Raw genomic sequence first — 19013 nt, forward strand, 5'->3', positions numbered from 1 at the left:
GCCTGTCACTCCCAGTAGGTACCATCTTGCCTCCACCGGGACTTGGAGACACACAACATTCGTCATAACCCGTGCCACCCCGGTTCGGTAGTGCTGAATTTTGGACCAAGCCGATATAATGTGAAAGAAGGTGCCCACATCTCTGCATCCCCTAGTGCACCGATCTAAATCAAAACGACCCAGATGATGTTGGAGTGTCCTGGGGATATACGACCTGTGTAAGATCCGGAATTGTATCAACCAAAAATGTGCTTGTATATCAATCTCTCTAGGGCTCTGTATCACCTCCGTCCAGTCTTCATCCTCCAATAGCCCTAAGTCTTCCTCCCACGCCTGTCTCAAGAGGCCCATGGGGTCTGGGGAATTAAGTTTGAGCTTCCGATAGGTGAGAGAAACCGCCTTATGCACCATTGAGTCGAGGAGTAGTTACTCCTCTAGTGGGGGAGTATTCAGGTGGCAGTTTTCCCTCTGGCACATAAACCGCATGGCATGTTTCAACTGCAGGTAGTGGAACCGCTCCCCGTCGGCTATTTGATATTCTTTGTGTAGGTCCTCGAATTTTATCATGGCCCGTTCCGCCAGACATCTCTAAGGCAGTTTATCCTGTTGAGGCTCCACCTACGAAAACACTGCAGGCCACATTTCAAAAGTGGGGTTTGTTCTGTCAGTTTGGTCTCCCATCCCATTAATTTTGTGGCCTCTCCCCATGCTCGCGTGTGCGCAAGAAGTTTCTCCTGGCCCCTGCGAAACAGCGTGGCTGGATAGCCTCCGATTCCCATTGTGTGACAGTCCACCTGATATGCTGGTTCAGTGTGGCGTGAAAAAACCCAGTCATTTATATTAATAAGCTGGGATGTCAGGTAATAATTCCTAAGGTCTGGAACAGCCAACCCCCCCTCATAGACTACTCGCTGTAATTTGTGTAACGCTATGCATGGGCTGCCACCCTCCCACAGCAGGCTGCGCAGTTCCCTTTTGATCGTCCGACAGAACGTACTCGGGATTTTATAGGCGGTGTTCTGTAACATATGTAACAGGCGAGGTAGCGCCATCATCTTAAATAGGACAGCCCGACCCCTTAGAGAGACTGGGAGCCGCCATCAGTGGGCCACATCACCCTGCAGTCTCTCCAGTTAATTGTAAATTAAGAGTCATGAAGTCCTCCTCCAACTTGGTAATCCGAATAGCTAAGTATTTGAATTCCTCTCTCTGTAACCAAGCTGCACAAGCGGATGCAAGAGGGGGGATCTCCCCGGCCAGGGGAAAGACGAGGGACTTGTCCCAGTTTATCTGAAAGCCCGAGTAACTGCCGAAAAGTTGAAATATGTGAATGAGTCTATGGAACGTCTGGTGAGACTTGCGTGCGTAGAGCAGACCATCATCCACTTATAGGGAGATATGCGCCTCCAAGGCACCCTCACTATCGATACCATGAATGAGAGGAACCTGACGTACCCACTGCGCTAGTGGCTCAAGCACCAGCACAAAAAATCATAGGGAGAGCAGGCACCCCTGGCGCACACCCCTATGTAGTGCGAAGGACCTGGATACCATCCCATTCACACGGACTATCGCCAGTGGGTCCCGATTTAGGAGTCCAACCCAGGCACAAAACTTCGGTCTGAAACCCAGCCTAGACAATACCGCAAACCGATTTGGCTATTTGATGCTATAAAGAGCACAGCTGTGGCTTCAGCCTGCCGAGTCCCTGTCACATGCAGGACTCCATTTAGACATCGGAAATTAAGCTGTCTGCTTCTGTGTGGCATAAACCCGGACTGGTCGGGGTGTATTACTGTGGAGATACTTGGATGTAGCCGATTAGCCAACACCGTTGCCAGGACCTTGGCCTCAAAATTGAGTAGGGAGATGGGCCTGCAAGAGCTGCACAGCGCCGGGGGTCTATCCTTCTTTGAAATAACAATTATGGTGGCGAATAGTAAGTCCTCTTGCAATCGTCCATCTTTCTGCGCAGTTTGAAACTTATTTAGCATCAGCTGAGCCATTTTGTCCACTTCACATTCATATCATTCCGTGGGCAAGCCGTTCGGGCCTGATGCCTTTTGGGACTGTAAATCACGAATGGCCCCCTCTATCTCCTCTATTGTCAGGTCTCGATCAATTTCCTCCCTGTCTTCTGCCTAGGGTTCAGGCTGGGAGATGTCATTGAGCAGCTCAGCACTGTCGTCTACCATTCTACTAGAGATCGACTTGTATATTGCTTCATAGTAGGCTGCAAAGGCCTGGGCTGTGACTGCTCTGGACACGCAGGTAGGACTGTCTGGCATCCGCAGCTCCAAGACCCAATTCTGGTCCCTGTCCCTCCTTTCTAGCCTCGCTATTAGTTAGTTGGCCTTATCGCCTAGGTCATATAAATGCCTCTGCTTGGCTATTGCATGCGAGCAGGCCGCATTTTCCTCCAGATCCCTTAGTTTCCTCTGTTTTAGGCGCAACCGGTTCCCCAGGATAGAGTCAAGAGCCCCCTCTACGCCCCAGCCACGCCTCCGTGATTGTGATTTCCTGCTCTAACTCTAAGCACAGAGAGTGCTGCTCATTCCTCTTGCCCCCAACCACCGCTTGTACAATGCAAACTTAGCGATCTAGAAATGTAATTAAAATATTGTTCATTTCATTCCCTGAACTGATCTCTGAACTCTCGGTCCTTAAAGTGCCAGGGATCTATGCATGGTGGGAGAGTGTGGTCCTGGGCAGGGCCTTGGAGTAATACCTCTACTGGCAAGTGATCCAATATATCCTGCACTCTATCGTGCTTAGCAGAACTGCCCCACATGCATGCATTGTGTGAAAATGTGGTCAATCGTGACCCACTTCCATGTTCCGCCAAGATGTACGTATACTGCCTAGCAGTCAGATTATGAGCTCGCCACTGGTCAGTTAGCCCCATTGCTTCCGCGAATGCCCACAACGGTCCTGGACCTGCGACCGAAGAGCTACTGTGGCTCTATCTAGATCTGGTGGCATTGTGGCATTCATGTCCCCATCCAGTATTAGGAGGACTGGGGGCATGTGGAGTAGTATTTTACTAAGCCCCGGAAGGGTTTCAGTATGAAACCTCAGTGGTATGTATACAGAGCACAGGTTAAGAGCACAGCCCTCCCCTGTCCCGGCCAGCACCACGTATCTGCCAGAGGTGTCCTGCCAAATGTGACCCTGCAGGAAGGGAACCATATTCCTAACTAGAATCACCACACTTCTGGAGCTTGTCATAAACCCAGCATGGGCTAGGAGAGGGTATCCAAACCTGTTGTGTGCTACGTAATAGATATCCCGCAGATGGGTCTCCTGCAGAAGAACTAAGTCGGGGAACTGTCTACAAGAATACTGCAAGATCATGGTACGTTTGATTTTGTTGCCTGGGCCGTTGACGTTCCATGTCAGGACCTTCAGAGTAGTTGCAGATTGTAATACGCTGTCTTAACTGGGGTAAAATGCGGCCTATCCCCCCACCCCTCCGCCCTCCCCTACTCTGTCTGAATGTCCTGTACCTCATGAGTTGATGTCCCTAAAGATGCATCAAAAAAGAACATAGAACTTGCATAGCCTAGAACTACATAAACAGATCCCCGTTAAAACCCCCCCCCCACCTTACTACCCTGCACTGTAGGTCTAAAACTACCCTCCTCCCCAATTCGCAGAGCGCCTGTCACCTACTAACACCATCACAGTGCACTGGGATCAGCTAGCACTACCATATCAAAACAGGTAGCGGCCCCCCACTCTCTATATATCCCTGTTTTTTAAGGTATGTCCATTAGTGTGTTGTAAAGAAGTCCCATTACTTAAGTGACCTTCCAGTGGAGAGAAGACCTGAGTTTGATCTCTAGTACATTGTTCCCCAGGTACATCTAAGGCCCTGAGTCTGAGACAGTCCCACTCTGCCGTCCTCCAACTTCAAGCGGAGTTTGATTCCCCTTCCCTCCCCCCCCACCACCACCCCTGCCTAAAAAAAACATAATCACCTAGGCCGACTCTGAGGACATACCTCCGGGGAGGGTCTTTCACCTGAAGGATCTTTTTGCAACTCGTGGGAAGAGCCCTTACTCTGTTCCTTGAGTCACCCCCGGTCACGCTCCTGGCGCCGCTGTTGCTTGGCTGCTCGTCCGCCTTCATGCCAATCCCATACCTTCTCCGGCGCTGTAAAGTACCAGGACTTGCCATTGTCAAACACCTGAAGTTTAGCCAGGAATAACATCATGTACTTGAGATTTTCAGCAAGCAGTGGTCTCTTAACCTCCTTGGAGGTTCACTGTTGGTGTTGCACTAGGAGGGTAAAATCTGAAATAAATAGATCATTGCATTTCATATGGCAGGTCTCCCCGAGTGCGAGCAGCCAGCAATATGGCGTCTTGGTCGCGGTACTTAAGGATCCTGGCAAAAATGTTTCGTGGGAGGAGGGCACCAGGCTTTGGCTGTGGGTTTGGTGCTCTATGTGCCCTTTCAAAGTAAAAAAAAGTTTGAAAGGCGTTTGGGCTTCAGGTGATTGATGAGGAGATCCTCCAGAAAGAGGTCCATACTCTGCCCCTCAGCCCCTCCCGGGTTCCCAACCATCTCGATGTTATGCTTCCTGGCCCTCCCTTCCTGGTCCTGCAACGTTGGTGGGACAGTTGCTGCACCCGTTCTTCCAGTTTTCGGGGGGCGGATTGGAGATTGTTAATGGCTCCTACGGCGACCTTCTCGGAGGTCTTATTTATGTCCACCCAGAGGAGGATTACCTCTATGGTCAGGTTCTCCATTTTGGACTCAAGGGTCCTTCCCAGATCATGGATGGCCGCCATTATGGCCCTCAGCGAGGGCTTCGCCGTCTCTTGAACCCCCAACGCCCTCCATTATTGACTGTCTGGGCACTGTGTACTTAGCCTGTTTGTTGGCCTAGGGCGGGGGCGCTCCTTTAGGCCACATTGTGTCCTCCCTGGGGGAGAGCTCCCTGTCCCCCAATCTCCTCCACTGGTCTTAAACTAGGCTCCGGTAGTTGCTGCCGACCATGTGCCCTGACAGGCGTGGTGATAAGAAAGGGGGGTAGATCCCCCAGGCCACCAGTTTCCACTAGGCGTCGTCTCCCTCACCGCCCACTCCCCCTGTGTCTCAGCATAGACGATCGGGGTCCACACCAGCAATAGCAGCCCAAGGGGCGAGGGGCGGTCTCTCAGGCAATCTGAACTTGGTGCACCCGTCTGCCACTGGTTGTCTCCCCTGGGCCCTGAAGTTGAGGCTAGAATCCTAGGATCTGGACGACTGCCTCAGGGGGTGACACTAGCTTTCAGGGCAAAAAACACAGTTGATGGACAGAATGTAGAACAATGTCATACATTCACCCCAGTACAAGGATCTGGGCCTAAATCCATTGTGTTTTTGCACTCCACACCACCCTGGGTTAGACACTGGCTATATGCAAATCAGCTCTGACCCTGTGCCTCATGGGAACAGTCCAGTCCGAACTACCAAGCCATGTCTTTCCCAGACTGGAATCAAGCATCCAAGGACCGGATTCTGGCTATCAGCCTTCATCAGCCTGCATAGCTTGACTTCAGTGGTGTGGAGAGCCTGGGACTCACGTCTGAGCATACCCAGCCCACTCGGGGTGAAAATTGCAAAAAACACAGTTGATGGACAGAATGTAGAACAATGTCATACATTCACCCCAGTACAAGGATCTGGGGCTAAATCCAATCGCTTTTTTGCACTCCACACCACCCTGGGTTAGACACTGGCTATATGCAAATCAGCTCTGACCCTGTGCCTCATGGGAACAGTCCAGTCCGAACTACCAAGGCATGTCTTTCCCAGACCGGATTCAAGCATCCAAGGACCGGTTTCTGGCTATCAGCCTTCATCAGCCTGGATAGCTTGACTCCAGTGGTGTGGAGAGCCTGGGACTCAGTCTGAGCATACCCAGCCCACTCGGGGTGAAAATTGCAAAAAACACAGTTGATGGACAGAATGTAGAACAATGTCATACATTCACCCCAGTACAAGGATCTCGGCCTAAATCCATCGTTTTATTTGCACTCCACACCACCCTGGGTTAGACACTGGCTATATGCAAATCAGCTCTGACCCTGTGCCTCATGGGAACAGTCCAGTCCGAACTACCAAGGCATGTCTTTCCCAGACCGGAATCAAGCATCCAAGGCCCGGTTTCTGGCTATCAGCCTTCATCAGCCTTCATCAGCCTGGATAGCTTGACTCCAGTGGTGTGGAGGGCCTGGGACTTGCGTCTGAGCATACCCAGCCCACTCGGGGTGAAAATTGCAAAGAACACAGTTGATGGACAGAATGTAGAACAATGTCATACATTCACCCCAGTACAAGGATCTGGGCCTAAATCCATAGTTTTTTTGCACTCCACACTACCCTGGGTTAGACACTGGCTATATGCAAATCAGCTCTGACCCTGTGCCTCATGGGAACAGTCCAGTCCGAACTACCAAGCCATGTCTTTACCAGACCGGAATCAAGCATCCAAGGACCGGTTTCTGGCTATCAGCCTTCATCAGCCTGGATAGCTTGACTCCAGTGGTGTGGAAAGCCTGGGAGTCACGTCTGAGCACACCCAGCAGCAGACCTCACCTCTGCTGAGTCCGCGTGCGGCACTGTTGGCCCATTCAGTGCTTATGTCCCATTCTCCACGGCTGCCTCCGCAGGCTGCTGCTGTCTCAGCCCTTAGTTGGGTAGTGGACCTCCGTCCCAGCCGATGTAGGAGAATACCGGCTCTTGCCGGCAGGGACCATGCATTCGTCCATGCCCACCACCATGAAGGGCTGCTCTGGCACACCCGTTGCAGGCCGTCTCATCCGGCCGGAGCCGCCTCCAACGCAATCAGCCGCGGATGCAGGCCCTGGTCACTGCCTGCCCCACGGGGCTCGCTCCAAGACATCACAGTCTACTCGCACTGTTGCGCCACCTCACTCTCAATGGAGGAGAAGGAGAAGGCCCCCTGTCCCGGGCCAAAGCAGGAGGAAACGATTGCCATTGGGCCCTGTTCGATCCACAACTGCCGGCTGCCGCCCACATCCCTTGAGGCACGGCTCCCAGGACCGCCAAGCACAGGCCGTCCCCGGCCGACTGAGGCCTTGGTGCTGCCGTCTGCTCAGGATCCCTGTCCCTGGAACGAGTCCGGCCCCAGTGGCTGCCTCCGGATAGAATGGACACCTCGATCGGCCCCGTTCGCCAGAGTTGGGCGATTATGTTCGGATTATGAGAGGAAAGGTAAGGGCCGCCATAGAGCTCTCAAACTATGCGGCCATCTTGGTCGCACCACTCTTTAATCAAATTTGTACTTTCAGATGTGGCCCTTCGTAAACCTTGCCATGGTGCTAATCAACTCTCCAGATACTGGGCTTGTATCAACATGGAAGACTTTTGCTATGCTCTGGAAATGTTGTTACCAGACACTGACCTCCCTAATAGTGATAGATTTGAGGGAGAGATTGCTAGGTGGCTAACACAGGCCAGTGATATTCACATCCGCTTCGTAAAATTAAACCACCTAGGAGCCATAATGTGCTAACCAGGTTTTCTGAAGACTTAAAAGCAGGTCAATTAAAACAGCACCAAGCTGAACAAAAGTTGAGTAGGCCTTTATGCTCCAACTAAAACATTATAAAATACTTATTATTCAGGCTAAAGCTGCTTTTCTCTCAAGAAGGGTTATACATTCTACCAATACGTCTAAGGACATCTTCAGAATTGTGAATGAACTATCCAATCCGGATAGAGTGACTATTACTGTCACACCAGCTCGTAGTCTTTGTCAAGCTCTTAATTTCTTTTTGGTGGATAAGATTTCAACCCTCAAAGCAAGCATTCCTTTGGGACAGTCTGAAGGAGGGGTAACAGCGGAACACCATAATCTTAAAATAAAGTCTGAACTTTCTGTTATCAGTAAGGATAGTTTCCTGGGATTATTAAATAAAGTGAAATCAGGATCACCTGAGGACCCCTGTCCTCCTTCAGATGCTAGGGACAGTGTTCATCCATTTTCTTGAAATAGCTCTAGTTCTTTTAAATCAGTTTTTGAGCTGTGGAAAGGTTCCCATTGCCTTCAAGGAAGCCACAATAGTACCTCTGTTGAAGAAAGTCTGGGATAATCCTTTTGTATTAAAAAATGATCTCCCCATATCACTCCTTCATACTTGGCAAAAGTACTTGAGACACATGTAGCAGAATGTATCTGTTCTTTTATAAAAGACATCCACTTCCTTTTTAGTTCAAATATCTTTATTATCTTAATGACAAACAAAATACATTTGCATTACAATAGTAATACGCAACAATCGGAAGCAAATAAATAATAAGGAAGAATTTACAAAGGGACAAAATAACAAATAAAATCTGGACTGGAATAGAAATGTCAAAGTTATCACAGAAGAATGATCATATAAATATCATAATAAGTATTACAAATTCATCTACTCTTTTGAATAATCCCAGGAACATGGGTCAGATGGAACATCTACATATATCCCAGCACATGTATGAGTTTGTATTGCTTGGTAAATAGTATACATTAGCAGGGGGAAAGGAGTGAAAAGACACCAACTTCCTTAATTCTCATCAAGCTGCGTTCTGGACAGCTCATTCCACGGATTAAATAATCTTATCAGCAGTGGCTGATTTGTGGAGGGCTGCTAATAAAGGGACTAGCCAGGCTCTGATACTGCTTGATCTTTCGGTGGCCTTTGACACTGTTGACCGCACAATTCTGGTGGACCATGTCAGGGCCGCAGGGTTGGAAGGTTACGCTCAAGAGTGGGTTATCTCGTTCCTTATGGATCATGCGCAGTCAGTTATGCTCTCTTCCTTTTGCGCTCGGAAGGTCAAGATAATCTGTGAAGTTCCCCAGTGCTCGTCCCTATCTCCCTATCTGTTTAATGTATGCATCCACCCTTTAGTGTGTGTGTGTGTGTTTTGATTGAAATGCATGTCAAAGAGTATAACTATGCAGATGACATGCAACTGATTTTATCATTAAGGATTCACCGGAATCGAAATCTTCCTTCCAGGATACAATGGTGTTCACCAATTGGATGAATAATAACCAACTTAAATTGAATTTTGATAAGACGGTAATTGTTATCATTTGTAAATAACCCATCCTGTGGAACGCTGCTTTCTGGCTCGTCTCATTGGGTGCGCCTCCCAAGTTCAAAGATTCAGGCAAATGTCTTGGAGTTGTGATTGACTCCAAATTGTCAATGAAACCCCCGGTAGGGGCTATAGTCTCTGCCTCCTGTTTCCAACTCCGAAACATTAGAAGGATTGGTAAACCTTTTTCTTTTGCAGCTTTAAAACAAGACCTCATCGCATTTGTCATCGCTAGAGTTGACCCTGACAATTCCCTCTACGTGGACCTTCCTAAGGGCCTAGTTGGCAGGCTTCAAATAGTTCAAAACCAGTCTGCAAGGATCTTGTATCAATTACCCCGCAGGTGTCACATTATGCCCCTGTTGCATGAGTTGCATGGTTACCAACTGAGCAACACTCAGTCTTCAAGGCCTGCTGCTTGGTTTTTTAATCCTTACAGGTTTGCCGCCCTCCCCTTTATTTCAACCCGCCTCGACAAATATGTACCTGCTCTGAATCTAAGATCTTCCCATTTCAATTTTGTGTCTATTCCTGGGTGGCTCTTTTCTCAGCACTTGCTCCTCGTATTTGGAATACTCTTCCTTCCGAAATGTGGTCTCTTTTGCCTGTCCAAATTCAGGAAACATTTGAAGACTCAGCTCTTCAGGGTGGTTTAGGATTAAGGCTCCCAGTTTTCAGTTTTTACTGATTTCTACAGATAAACACAGACGGAAAAGAATGTGTTTCCTGTCTGTCTGTATTTAATTTTAAATGCCGGTAAATACAGAAAATTATGCTTCTTGTGAATGAATCTTCAAGCTGTTCTTCATGAATTCCAGGTCAACAGCAGAATACATAAACAGCAGGGGCAGGTAAAAAAAAATGGGATGAGATGTCCTTAAATACAGGCATAGCTTAAGGCATATTTGTACATAGAGCTAATATATTTATCTGAAGGTGTAGTGTATTGTTATTTTTAGCTATCTAATTTGCTAAAACACAACAGGTATCAAACTAGGAGTGCAAATGTATCTGTTAAATAAATGAGGAAATATACAATTTTATGACGCCATTTGCTTTCAAAACACAAACTAAATATGGATAAATACCAACAATTGGGTTAAAAATAAATATGGATAAATACAGACGGAAATGTTAAAAAAATAAATACCATAAAACAGGGAGCCCTCCTTATGATTATTTTGTCGGAGTGCATAACTGTGATATTGCTTTTGTAGCTCTATCGCCTAGAGACCTTATGGTGGGCATGCGTTCTATAGGAACTTGGTAACCTAACATTCCAGCCTCAACTACTGGTCGTATTCCTGCTCCAACCACTCCTCTGGCAACATATTCCGCTTTTCAGACCCTGAGAGGTACGAAGAGTTATTGCAAAAAATTCTGGATTCAGTCTGACATATGAAATATTCAAAAGGGTAAGGAATCTTCAGGTATAAGATACACCAGAAAGACTGTTACTGAATGCAAGTAATTTTTTCCAACTGTATTCGTTTGTGCACTCATTTAGTAGGTGACAATTGGGTTAATGAAAAACACAAGGCTTGGCAACAGTTATTTGAAGGATATTACAGTAATTATGATTCTGGATAGTTTATTATTTGCGGTTTTTAATGTAAATATAGTTTTGTGATTTTTTTTTTATTAAGTTGCAGAGTTAATGAAAATCAAAAAATCTGTATTTCAGGGATCAAAGCTGCCGTTTATTATGTGGTGTCCTGAGAATTGGCTTGGTGGCAAAAGGTTTGCTGATTAAAGATGATATGGACTTGGAACTTGTCCTTATGTGTAAAGATAAGCCATCTAAGACATTATTATCTACAGTCAAAGAGAACCTTCCAGTCCAAATCCAGGTGAGTTAAATTGTACTGACACGCCCATTAGATGTATGGGACTTTAGTTTTATTTCCTTGTGTATATCCAGCTGATATAATCACTCGGCATAGCAGCCACAAGTTACTATTCAGAATATATGCATGATTGTCGAAGGCCTTCGTGGACCTCAAATCTGTGTACGACCTGGACTCAGAGAAAAAAACTCTGGATGATCCTTATGGACCTAGGAATCCCATCAGACCTATTATCCATAATTTTCGGACTACTTGAGGACAACTTTGCACAAGTTCGATGGGGTGCACAGGGTAACATTACAGACCGATTTCCCGTATCTAAGGGTGTTCGCCAAGGGTGCGTCATGGCCTCAACTTTATTTTCTTTATTCTTGAATGGGCTAGCAAATTTTTTTCCTACCCATCCAACAGATGCTCCGGTCCTTGCAGGTATCAAAATACCAATACTCATGTTCGCAGACGACCCGCTCATCATTTCTAAAACACAGAGCGGCTTGCAGCGAGCACTTTTGCGTTTTGAAGATTTCTGTAAGGTGCAAAGCCTAGTGATAAGTGCGAGTACATCCAAATTTATGTTTCTACACAAGCATTGGGCAATCAAGGGCAATCTGTCTAAATAATGTGCCCCTCGAACAGACCAATGTTTTTAATTATCTAGGGGTTACCTTAGCTAAAAAACGTACTTGGAAACCCCAGATCAAAGCTATGCCCTTAAAACATTGTCAATTGGCAGGAGCATTGGTGAAAGAACACAAACATCATTTACAAAGCCAATTAGCCCTTCCTTAAAGATTTATAATACCAAAGTTTTGGCCTCAATACTTTATGGTTCGGAACTATGGGGCTTTGAAAAGTTGAGGCCATTAGTCTCAGCCCCAAATACGTTTTTAAGAGGTATCGCAGGTCTTCCGCAAAATACCCCTTTGTACTGCGATCTAGGATGTAAATCACTGATGAGGTAGCAAGATTCCGCCCAATAGCATACTGACTTGGACTATTCCAGAGCTAGCACATTATGCTGTAGCATTTAAGGACTTCCGGGAAGCTGACACCACAGAAAAGATCAGCTAGCTGCAAAAAGTTAAATGCACACTGGTAACAATGGGTTTGAGACACCTATGGAAGGATCCCAAGGGCCAACTGTTTCCCTCAAAAAGGGAAATGAAAGAGCTATACCGCACTATGACCGTAACTGACATCATAAGTAGTACCGAGAGCTCATCGTTGACAGGTAGATTTTTAGAGTTCATACCTAGTCCCCTGTACGAACCATATTGGGATCTCATTTCCAAGCCCTCAGATAGATGACTCTACTTCCAATTATGGGTGGCCACTCTACCATTAAAGTCTTTCACATACAAATGATACAACATAGATGACTGTAGATGTCAACTATGTGTAGGGCAAGTGGAGACTTATTCGCATCTACTTTTTATTTGCCCCGCCTATGAGGCCCCAAGGAAAAAATGGTTAAAACAATTATGTAAAAATTTGAGTACCAGGAGCAGCAATACTGCACGAAGAATACTGTACTCCAACACAAGCGAGCAGTGTGTAATATCTGTTGCCATATGTTTGAGTTGGATGTGGGTAATACGCAAAAAAATGCTAATTATGCCTGGGGCTACATAATATAGTAGTCAATTAAATGAACAAGATGTAGCTCAACCAGTAGAGGGTAATTATAGATTAGCAAAGCCCAACTTCATTTCAATTATTTCCAAAATATGTTTGGTAGAAGTGGTGTTTATTGTCACATATCACTTTATGCGTATTTGTACTATTTCATAGTTTAGGACTTGTAACAAATATAACACATAGCCCACCTTGTTGCCATACATGAAAACATCATAATACATAGATAGCTATTTGATTTTTTTTAAATGGAGCAAAGAATGATATTAAATGGTTTTCTTACTTTTTAATGAAGTATATTTGTCTTGGGAACAAAGGATTATTAATTTACTCATATATGTATATATGCTTTGGTTTTATTGGATAATTTTGGTAAATGTGGGAAAAGGTTTTACATTTTTATGTGAATGTAGTTTTATGATCCTGGATATCGAAATAAAGATTAGGATGATGAATATATATGTATGTTGCTAAAAAAACATTTATTTAAATATTTCAAGATTTTCTCTTAGGTATTGTCTCTAAACCTATTTTAGCTCACAAATGTGAAAAATGGTGCTGTAAATGTACCATATGCACCTAATTTTTTCTTTTTTTTTTAAATGATGAGTTCCCTGCGAGGTCTGACTCTTTCAGCTGTTGACTTTCTCACTACATCAGTGGAGTGTGGAATGTTTAGGGAGAGTTAAGTAAAAGCTGCTGTGTTGGGCAGTTGTAAACATAGACTTTGGTTGTGGTGTCCTCGAAATAAAGCTTGTCTGCCACTTACCCTACTTTGACCCATGAGTTTGGACTGGACCCCAACATGTTAGGAGAAAGCCTACTCAACTCAAGATGTCATGCTATTGGTAAAGAGTGAAGACTAAGAAAATGGGAGAAGCTGCTAACTACTGCACAGACAGAGATCCCTATGCTGCAGATATGATGCACAAAGAAGTAGCCAATGCCAAAGTGGTAGTGTTTTCCAAAGCACTTGTTAGAAATGATGTAGCGTGGTGCAGAGAGGGTGGGCCAAACTCCGGAGGAAATGTGTAAAGCATCCACGCAGCACATACAGGCGACACACCAGGCACACTACAAAAAGAGACACCACACCAGGTTAGGTGAAAATCAGAATGTGTGTATTGTAAAATAAACACATCAGAAGGGAATCACAGGTGCAGATAAACTGTGCCAGCTGGCACCAAGGATAACTGAAAGTCCATAAGCAATAACGTCTCACCGGCCGTACCTACTGGTGAGTAGACATGCACTTGGCATAAATCACTTTAGGCATTTGTCAAGGTAGGCCTAAACATGAAACCAGCCACGTAGGCATTAGGGAAAAAAAGTAGCATAAAGGCATTAATCATGAAAGCACATTATGCATAAAATCTGAAAGAAACAGGTTAGTGTTAGATTCCTTACCTTAGAATATCCCCAGGCGTCAGACTGGATCCGGAAAGTTTTGCGTAGCTGTACCCCTGCGTGTTGGTAGGTGTCGTCTGCGGCTCCGCGTCCGTCGTCGGCGTCGTGATCGCCGGGATGACGTCGTCGGAGCACTTAGACGCCGCCCTCGCGCGCTGATGTCAGTTCTTCTTTTTTCCGCGCCAGCAAACGCAGATCCGGGAAGAGCAGTACTCTTAGTCATTTTTTGACTAACTTTTTGATCTGTTTTGGATCACTTCTCGAGTCGATCTTCGACTCGCGGTGCCGGTAGGGATGCCTGGGTTTAAACCTTGCGAGAATTGTCACCGCTTGATGTCGATGACCGACCCCCACTATCGGTGCCTTTACTGACAAGTCGTGCCCCGACTGCCGGGCCTTGACCTCGAAGGCTAGGTGGGAGCGGTCCTGTAAGCGACTCGAGTTCCGGCAGTCGTCCCCGCGCCGCTCGAGGTCCCGGTCCAGGAGGTGGTCACGGGGCCACAGTCATCGCCGCTCGACGAGTCACCATCATTCTTCGGGCTCCAAGTCCTCGGGTAAGTCTAGGCACTCGAAAAAGAAGTCAAAGAAGCGTCATCGCTCTTCCGACTCCCCCTGACGCTCACGCGACGCAGCCGGGTGTTCGGGCGGCACCACCCGCGCGGCTCCGCTGGAGCCGCACGTGCCGCGTCCAGCTCCTTACCCGCTTGTCCCTGGGGTGCACACAATGCCGGAGGAGATTAGTGCTTTCCTCACGGCCATGAGGTCGCACTTGCCTCCGTTGGAACCTGCAGAGTCTCCTTCGGGCCCCGCGGGTTCCGTCTGGGAGCCATAGCGGGCCGGCGGCTCCACAGGATCCGGGCCTGGATCCGGGACGTCGCCAGTCAACCCCTCCGCTGGTGCCGTCTCCAAGGGTGTCGCCGCCGTCCCCGGACGACGTCGTCCCCAATTCCAGCCCCGGTCCGGATCCGGCGTCGGACCGGCGCTGTCTTCGCCGATCGGTGAGCCATTCACCGACGACCCGGCTCCATCCTTTTTCCCTGACTATCAGGAGATGGATGACGAGGAGAACTGGGGGGGTCTGAGGACCCTCTGGCACTGCAGTGCCAGTTGAGTCAGGACTGGGCAGATGAGCTGGGGGAGGCCAGTTGACCGGACACTTCGCCCGACACTGGATTTGTCTCCCCTCCTACCGTGGCTACGGAGGACGGGGCTGCTTACAGGGTGGTGTTGAATAGGGCAGCTAAGGCATTGGCTCTTGAGCTCCCTGTCGCGGCCGTGGGGACTAACCTCCTCACTGAGGTGCTCGAACCGCAGGTAAGCTCCTCGGAGCCTCTCCTGCCGTTTAACGAAGCCATCACTGACGTTCTGGTGTGCACCTGGTCCAAGCCCTCAACGGGCCTTCCTGTAAATCGGAACGTGGCCCGACGCCACCGCCCGGCTCCGGGCGACCCCAGCTTCCTGCCCGTTCACCCCACCCCCGAGAGCCTGGTGATCCAGGCCTCTACATCCCAGACCGCATTCCCGACCGCTCTTCCGGATCGGGAATCCAAAAGGTACGATCAGTTTGGGAAGAAACTGTTCTCCTCCCTGAGTTTGGGGTTGCCGTCTGTCAACACTGCCTGCCTTTTGAAACGGGATGCAGCACACTATTCGATACGGTGTGCACTTGATACCACGGACTCGCCGGGTAGAGCGATTTCAATGACAGTGGCGGTTCGCCGCCACGCCTGGCTGAGGTCCGCCAACTTTTCGGGGGATGTGCAGGCCACCCTTTTGATGGCCGTCACCTCTTTGGCGGCAAAGCGGACAGTGCGCTGGAGCGTTTCAAGAACTCCAGGGCTATGGCCAAGTCCTTGGGCCTCGGCCAACGCCAGCAAATTTACACTTTTCGCCCCTTTCGGGGCCAAGGAAGGGGCACCCCCACACATCCAGCTAGCCACAGGCCCCAGAACCAACCGCAACGCGGTCGCGGACGTGGTAACCGCCGTGGCGGTGCCGGGGGACAACGGCAAGGTCAGTCCACATCTGCCTCCGCAGCATCTGCCTCAAAGTCCTCCTACTCTGAGCTTCCAGGCCTATTCGATGCCAGTGGGGGACAGGGTTTGCTATCACCTCCTCCACTGGCGTACCATCACATCGGACTGGTGGGTGAAGCAAATCGTCCGAAGGGGCTACTCCCTCCCCTTCGAGGCGACCCCTCCAGCTATGGTACCGCAGTACCACAGCATGTCGGGGAATCACTTGCAACTTCTGCAGGAGGAAGTTACGGCCCTCTTGGCCAAGGGGGCCGTCGAGTGCGTTCCTGGGCCAGAAGGAGGACGTGGTTGCTACTACCACTACTTTCTGGTATCCAAGAAGGGCAAAGGAGGCTTACACTCTATCTTGGACCTCCGGAGCGTCAACGGCTTCCTCCGGAAGGAGAAGTTCAAGATGCTGACTTTAGCTCAGGTCATAGCTACCCTGGAGACTGGATGGTAGCGTTGGACTTGCAGGACGCATATTTCCATATCCCCGTCCTGCCGGCCCACCGTCACCTGCAGTTCACGGTAGGCCACGAGCACTTTCAGTTTACCGTGCTCCCCTTTGGCCTTACCAGCACCCCTCGGGTGTTCACGAAAGTGATAGCGGTGGTCGCAGCTCATCTGCGCAGATCATGGGTCTCAGTCTTCCCCTATCTCGACGACTGGTTGTTGAAGGCGGGCTCGCCCCAGACAGTCATCAACCACCTCCAGACTACGGTGACCTCCTGCACCTGCTGGGGTTCTCCAGTATTAGGGGTGTCTTTCATAGATTCACATGCTTGAATATCCCCCGTCGTCGAAGTGGGAGTCCCACGGTACATAAAATAGCAGTCATATATGCATGTATACATGAAAATTATAACGAATAAAAATATACATACATATAGTGCAATAAATTGTAAATTCTAAAAGTACCATAGAACATAATAGGCCCATTGAAAAGCCTAAGGGAGAACTCACTTTAGTAGCATATCAGTGTCATTATGTGTTGGATCACATTCCAGCCAATCAGGCTGTAGCCTCCTCTAGAACCTTCTCCTCAGAAGCCCAAGTCCTCAGATTTTCCACCGCACGTCGTGTGAAGGGAGTCTCCCTGAGCTCTGCTCAGTTTTCTTCAACTTTACCTGTTTTTTCTTCAAGAAAATGTCTTCAAACAAGAAATCTCTGTTTAAAGCCTGCCCTTCATGTGGTAAACTGCGCCTTTTCCACGAGGATCCACACAGTAAATGCATTTACTGTCTCTACCCAGACCATGAGGTGAAAAACTGTAAGTACTGTCGCACTTTCCCTCCTAAGACTCTGAGAGATAGAGAGGCCCGTCTCCTTCTGTGGCTACAGAAGTTGAAGACTTCGGAGTCTGTGGTTTCTGATGTGGAGAGCCTGTCATCTTTTGCTTCAAAGTCCTCTCAGAAGCGTGGGTCTGAGACCGAGGTTCCTTCTCCTTTTCTCAAGAAGAGTAGACTGTTGGAGTCCTCTAGGATTGTCTCCCCACAGGATTCGCTTCAGGGCACGTCTACGGGACCTGGTTCTCTGACGTCTGCGCCCAAAGCCTTACCTACCAGTAAGAAATCTGGTTTTGGCTCGTCGACCAGCACTACATCGTCGACGGCCTCGTCGACGACTCTTATCCCGTCGACGCCTTCGTCGTCGACGGCCAAAGCCCGCTTTCGTCGACGGCCCCGTCGACGGACAAGAAATCCTCGTCGACGAAGAAAATTCCGTTCAAGTCAACGCCGATGGCCTCTTTGTCGACGATGCACCCGCCTCAGGGTGTTACTGACACTGCCGCATTTACGCCAACGGGCTCGTTGGCGTCGCACCAACCTCTACCAAAAACGGCTTCCGTCTACACAGTGGTTACTGCTTCTTCTTTGCGGACCATACCACTCATCTAACTGAGTCCTGTGAGGAGTGGCACTCGTCTTCCAGACAAATTATTCCAGTCTGGTGAGGAAGAATCCGGAAACGATTCAGAAGTGGAAGGATTTTTTAAACAGGCAACCAGTCCTTCGGATTTAAACATTAAGTGCCAGGAATATAGTGACGAGGGTGATGTGGTGGACAATGTCGAAGATGGGACTGAATTGTTTCCTGTTGATACGTCGGAACCGGTGCCTTCAGAACCTGTTACTCAGATACCTCTATCTTTGGTAATGAACCTTCAGCACATGCTGGATGATTATAACCGCAGGTTTCCTTCTTCTACTCCTGCTTCTCCAGCACCACTGCCTCCTCCGCAGCCTCAACCGCAACTTCCTCAGGCACCTACACCAGTTTCACCTGCTTCACCGGATGGTGCTCGTCCTGACACTGGCGACGAGGATCCGGATCCTCACAATACTGATGACGACGACAATGACGCCGACATGGCTGAGTGGGACAATTATAGGGCTCAAACACCTTCCACTCCGCCCACCTCGCCTCTACATTCGCCCCCAGTGGACATGGCACATTTCCACAATTTGATGATCCGTGCTACAAAACGGTTTAATCTCAAAGTCGAACAACAACAGCATGAAAGTGACTGCTTTCTATATGACTTTAAAGACATATCACAAAGGCAATCCCACACTATACCAATCGTGGATTATATTTGGAAGGAGGGCCTTAAATTGATGGAACGTCCCAATTCTGTTCCTGCGGTTTTACCCAGATTGGACAGGAAATACAAAGCTCCGGCGTCTTCTCCGGCCTGCTTGGTGTCTCAACCGAAAGCAGATTCGGTAATTACTCAGGCTGCACAAAAAAGATCGCGCAATCTGGCTACGCCACTCACGTCTCCTCCTGATCAGGAAGGCCGCAAATTGGATTCCATAGGAAAGAAATTCACGACCATGGCGGCTACTACGGTGAGGGCGGCAAACACTCTGGCTATACTGGGCCGTTATGACCGCCAGATGTGGTCCGAGGTTGCTGCATTGATTCCTCAGCTGCCTGAGGCAATCCGGGCAGAAGCACAGGCGATTATTCACGAGGGAGAGTTGATTTCCTCCGAAAT

General features: G+C 48.4%; 1 protein-coding gene across 6 annotated transcripts in view; it reads left to right on the plus strand.

The window, feature by feature from the left end:
- STRBP (spermatid perinuclear RNA binding protein) overlaps positions 1-19013 on the plus strand; it is a 617908-nt gene that overhangs the window by 178742 nt on the left and 420153 nt on the right. For all 6 annotated transcript variants that reach the window (XM_078641959.1, XM_078641961.1, XM_078641960.1 and 3 more), the window contains one exon: positions 10790-10955. In XM_078641959.1, coding sequence (XP_078498085.1) covers positions 10790-10955 — 166 coding nt within the window. The remainder of the gene's footprint in view (positions 1-10789; positions 10956-19013) is intronic.

This window comes from Lissotriton helveticus, chromosome 5_1 (genome assembly GCF_964261635.1).
Source record: "Lissotriton helveticus chromosome 5_1, aLisHel1.1, whole genome shotgun sequence".
Classification (NCBI taxonomy): Eukaryota; Metazoa; Chordata; class Amphibia; order Caudata; family Salamandridae; genus Lissotriton; species Lissotriton helveticus.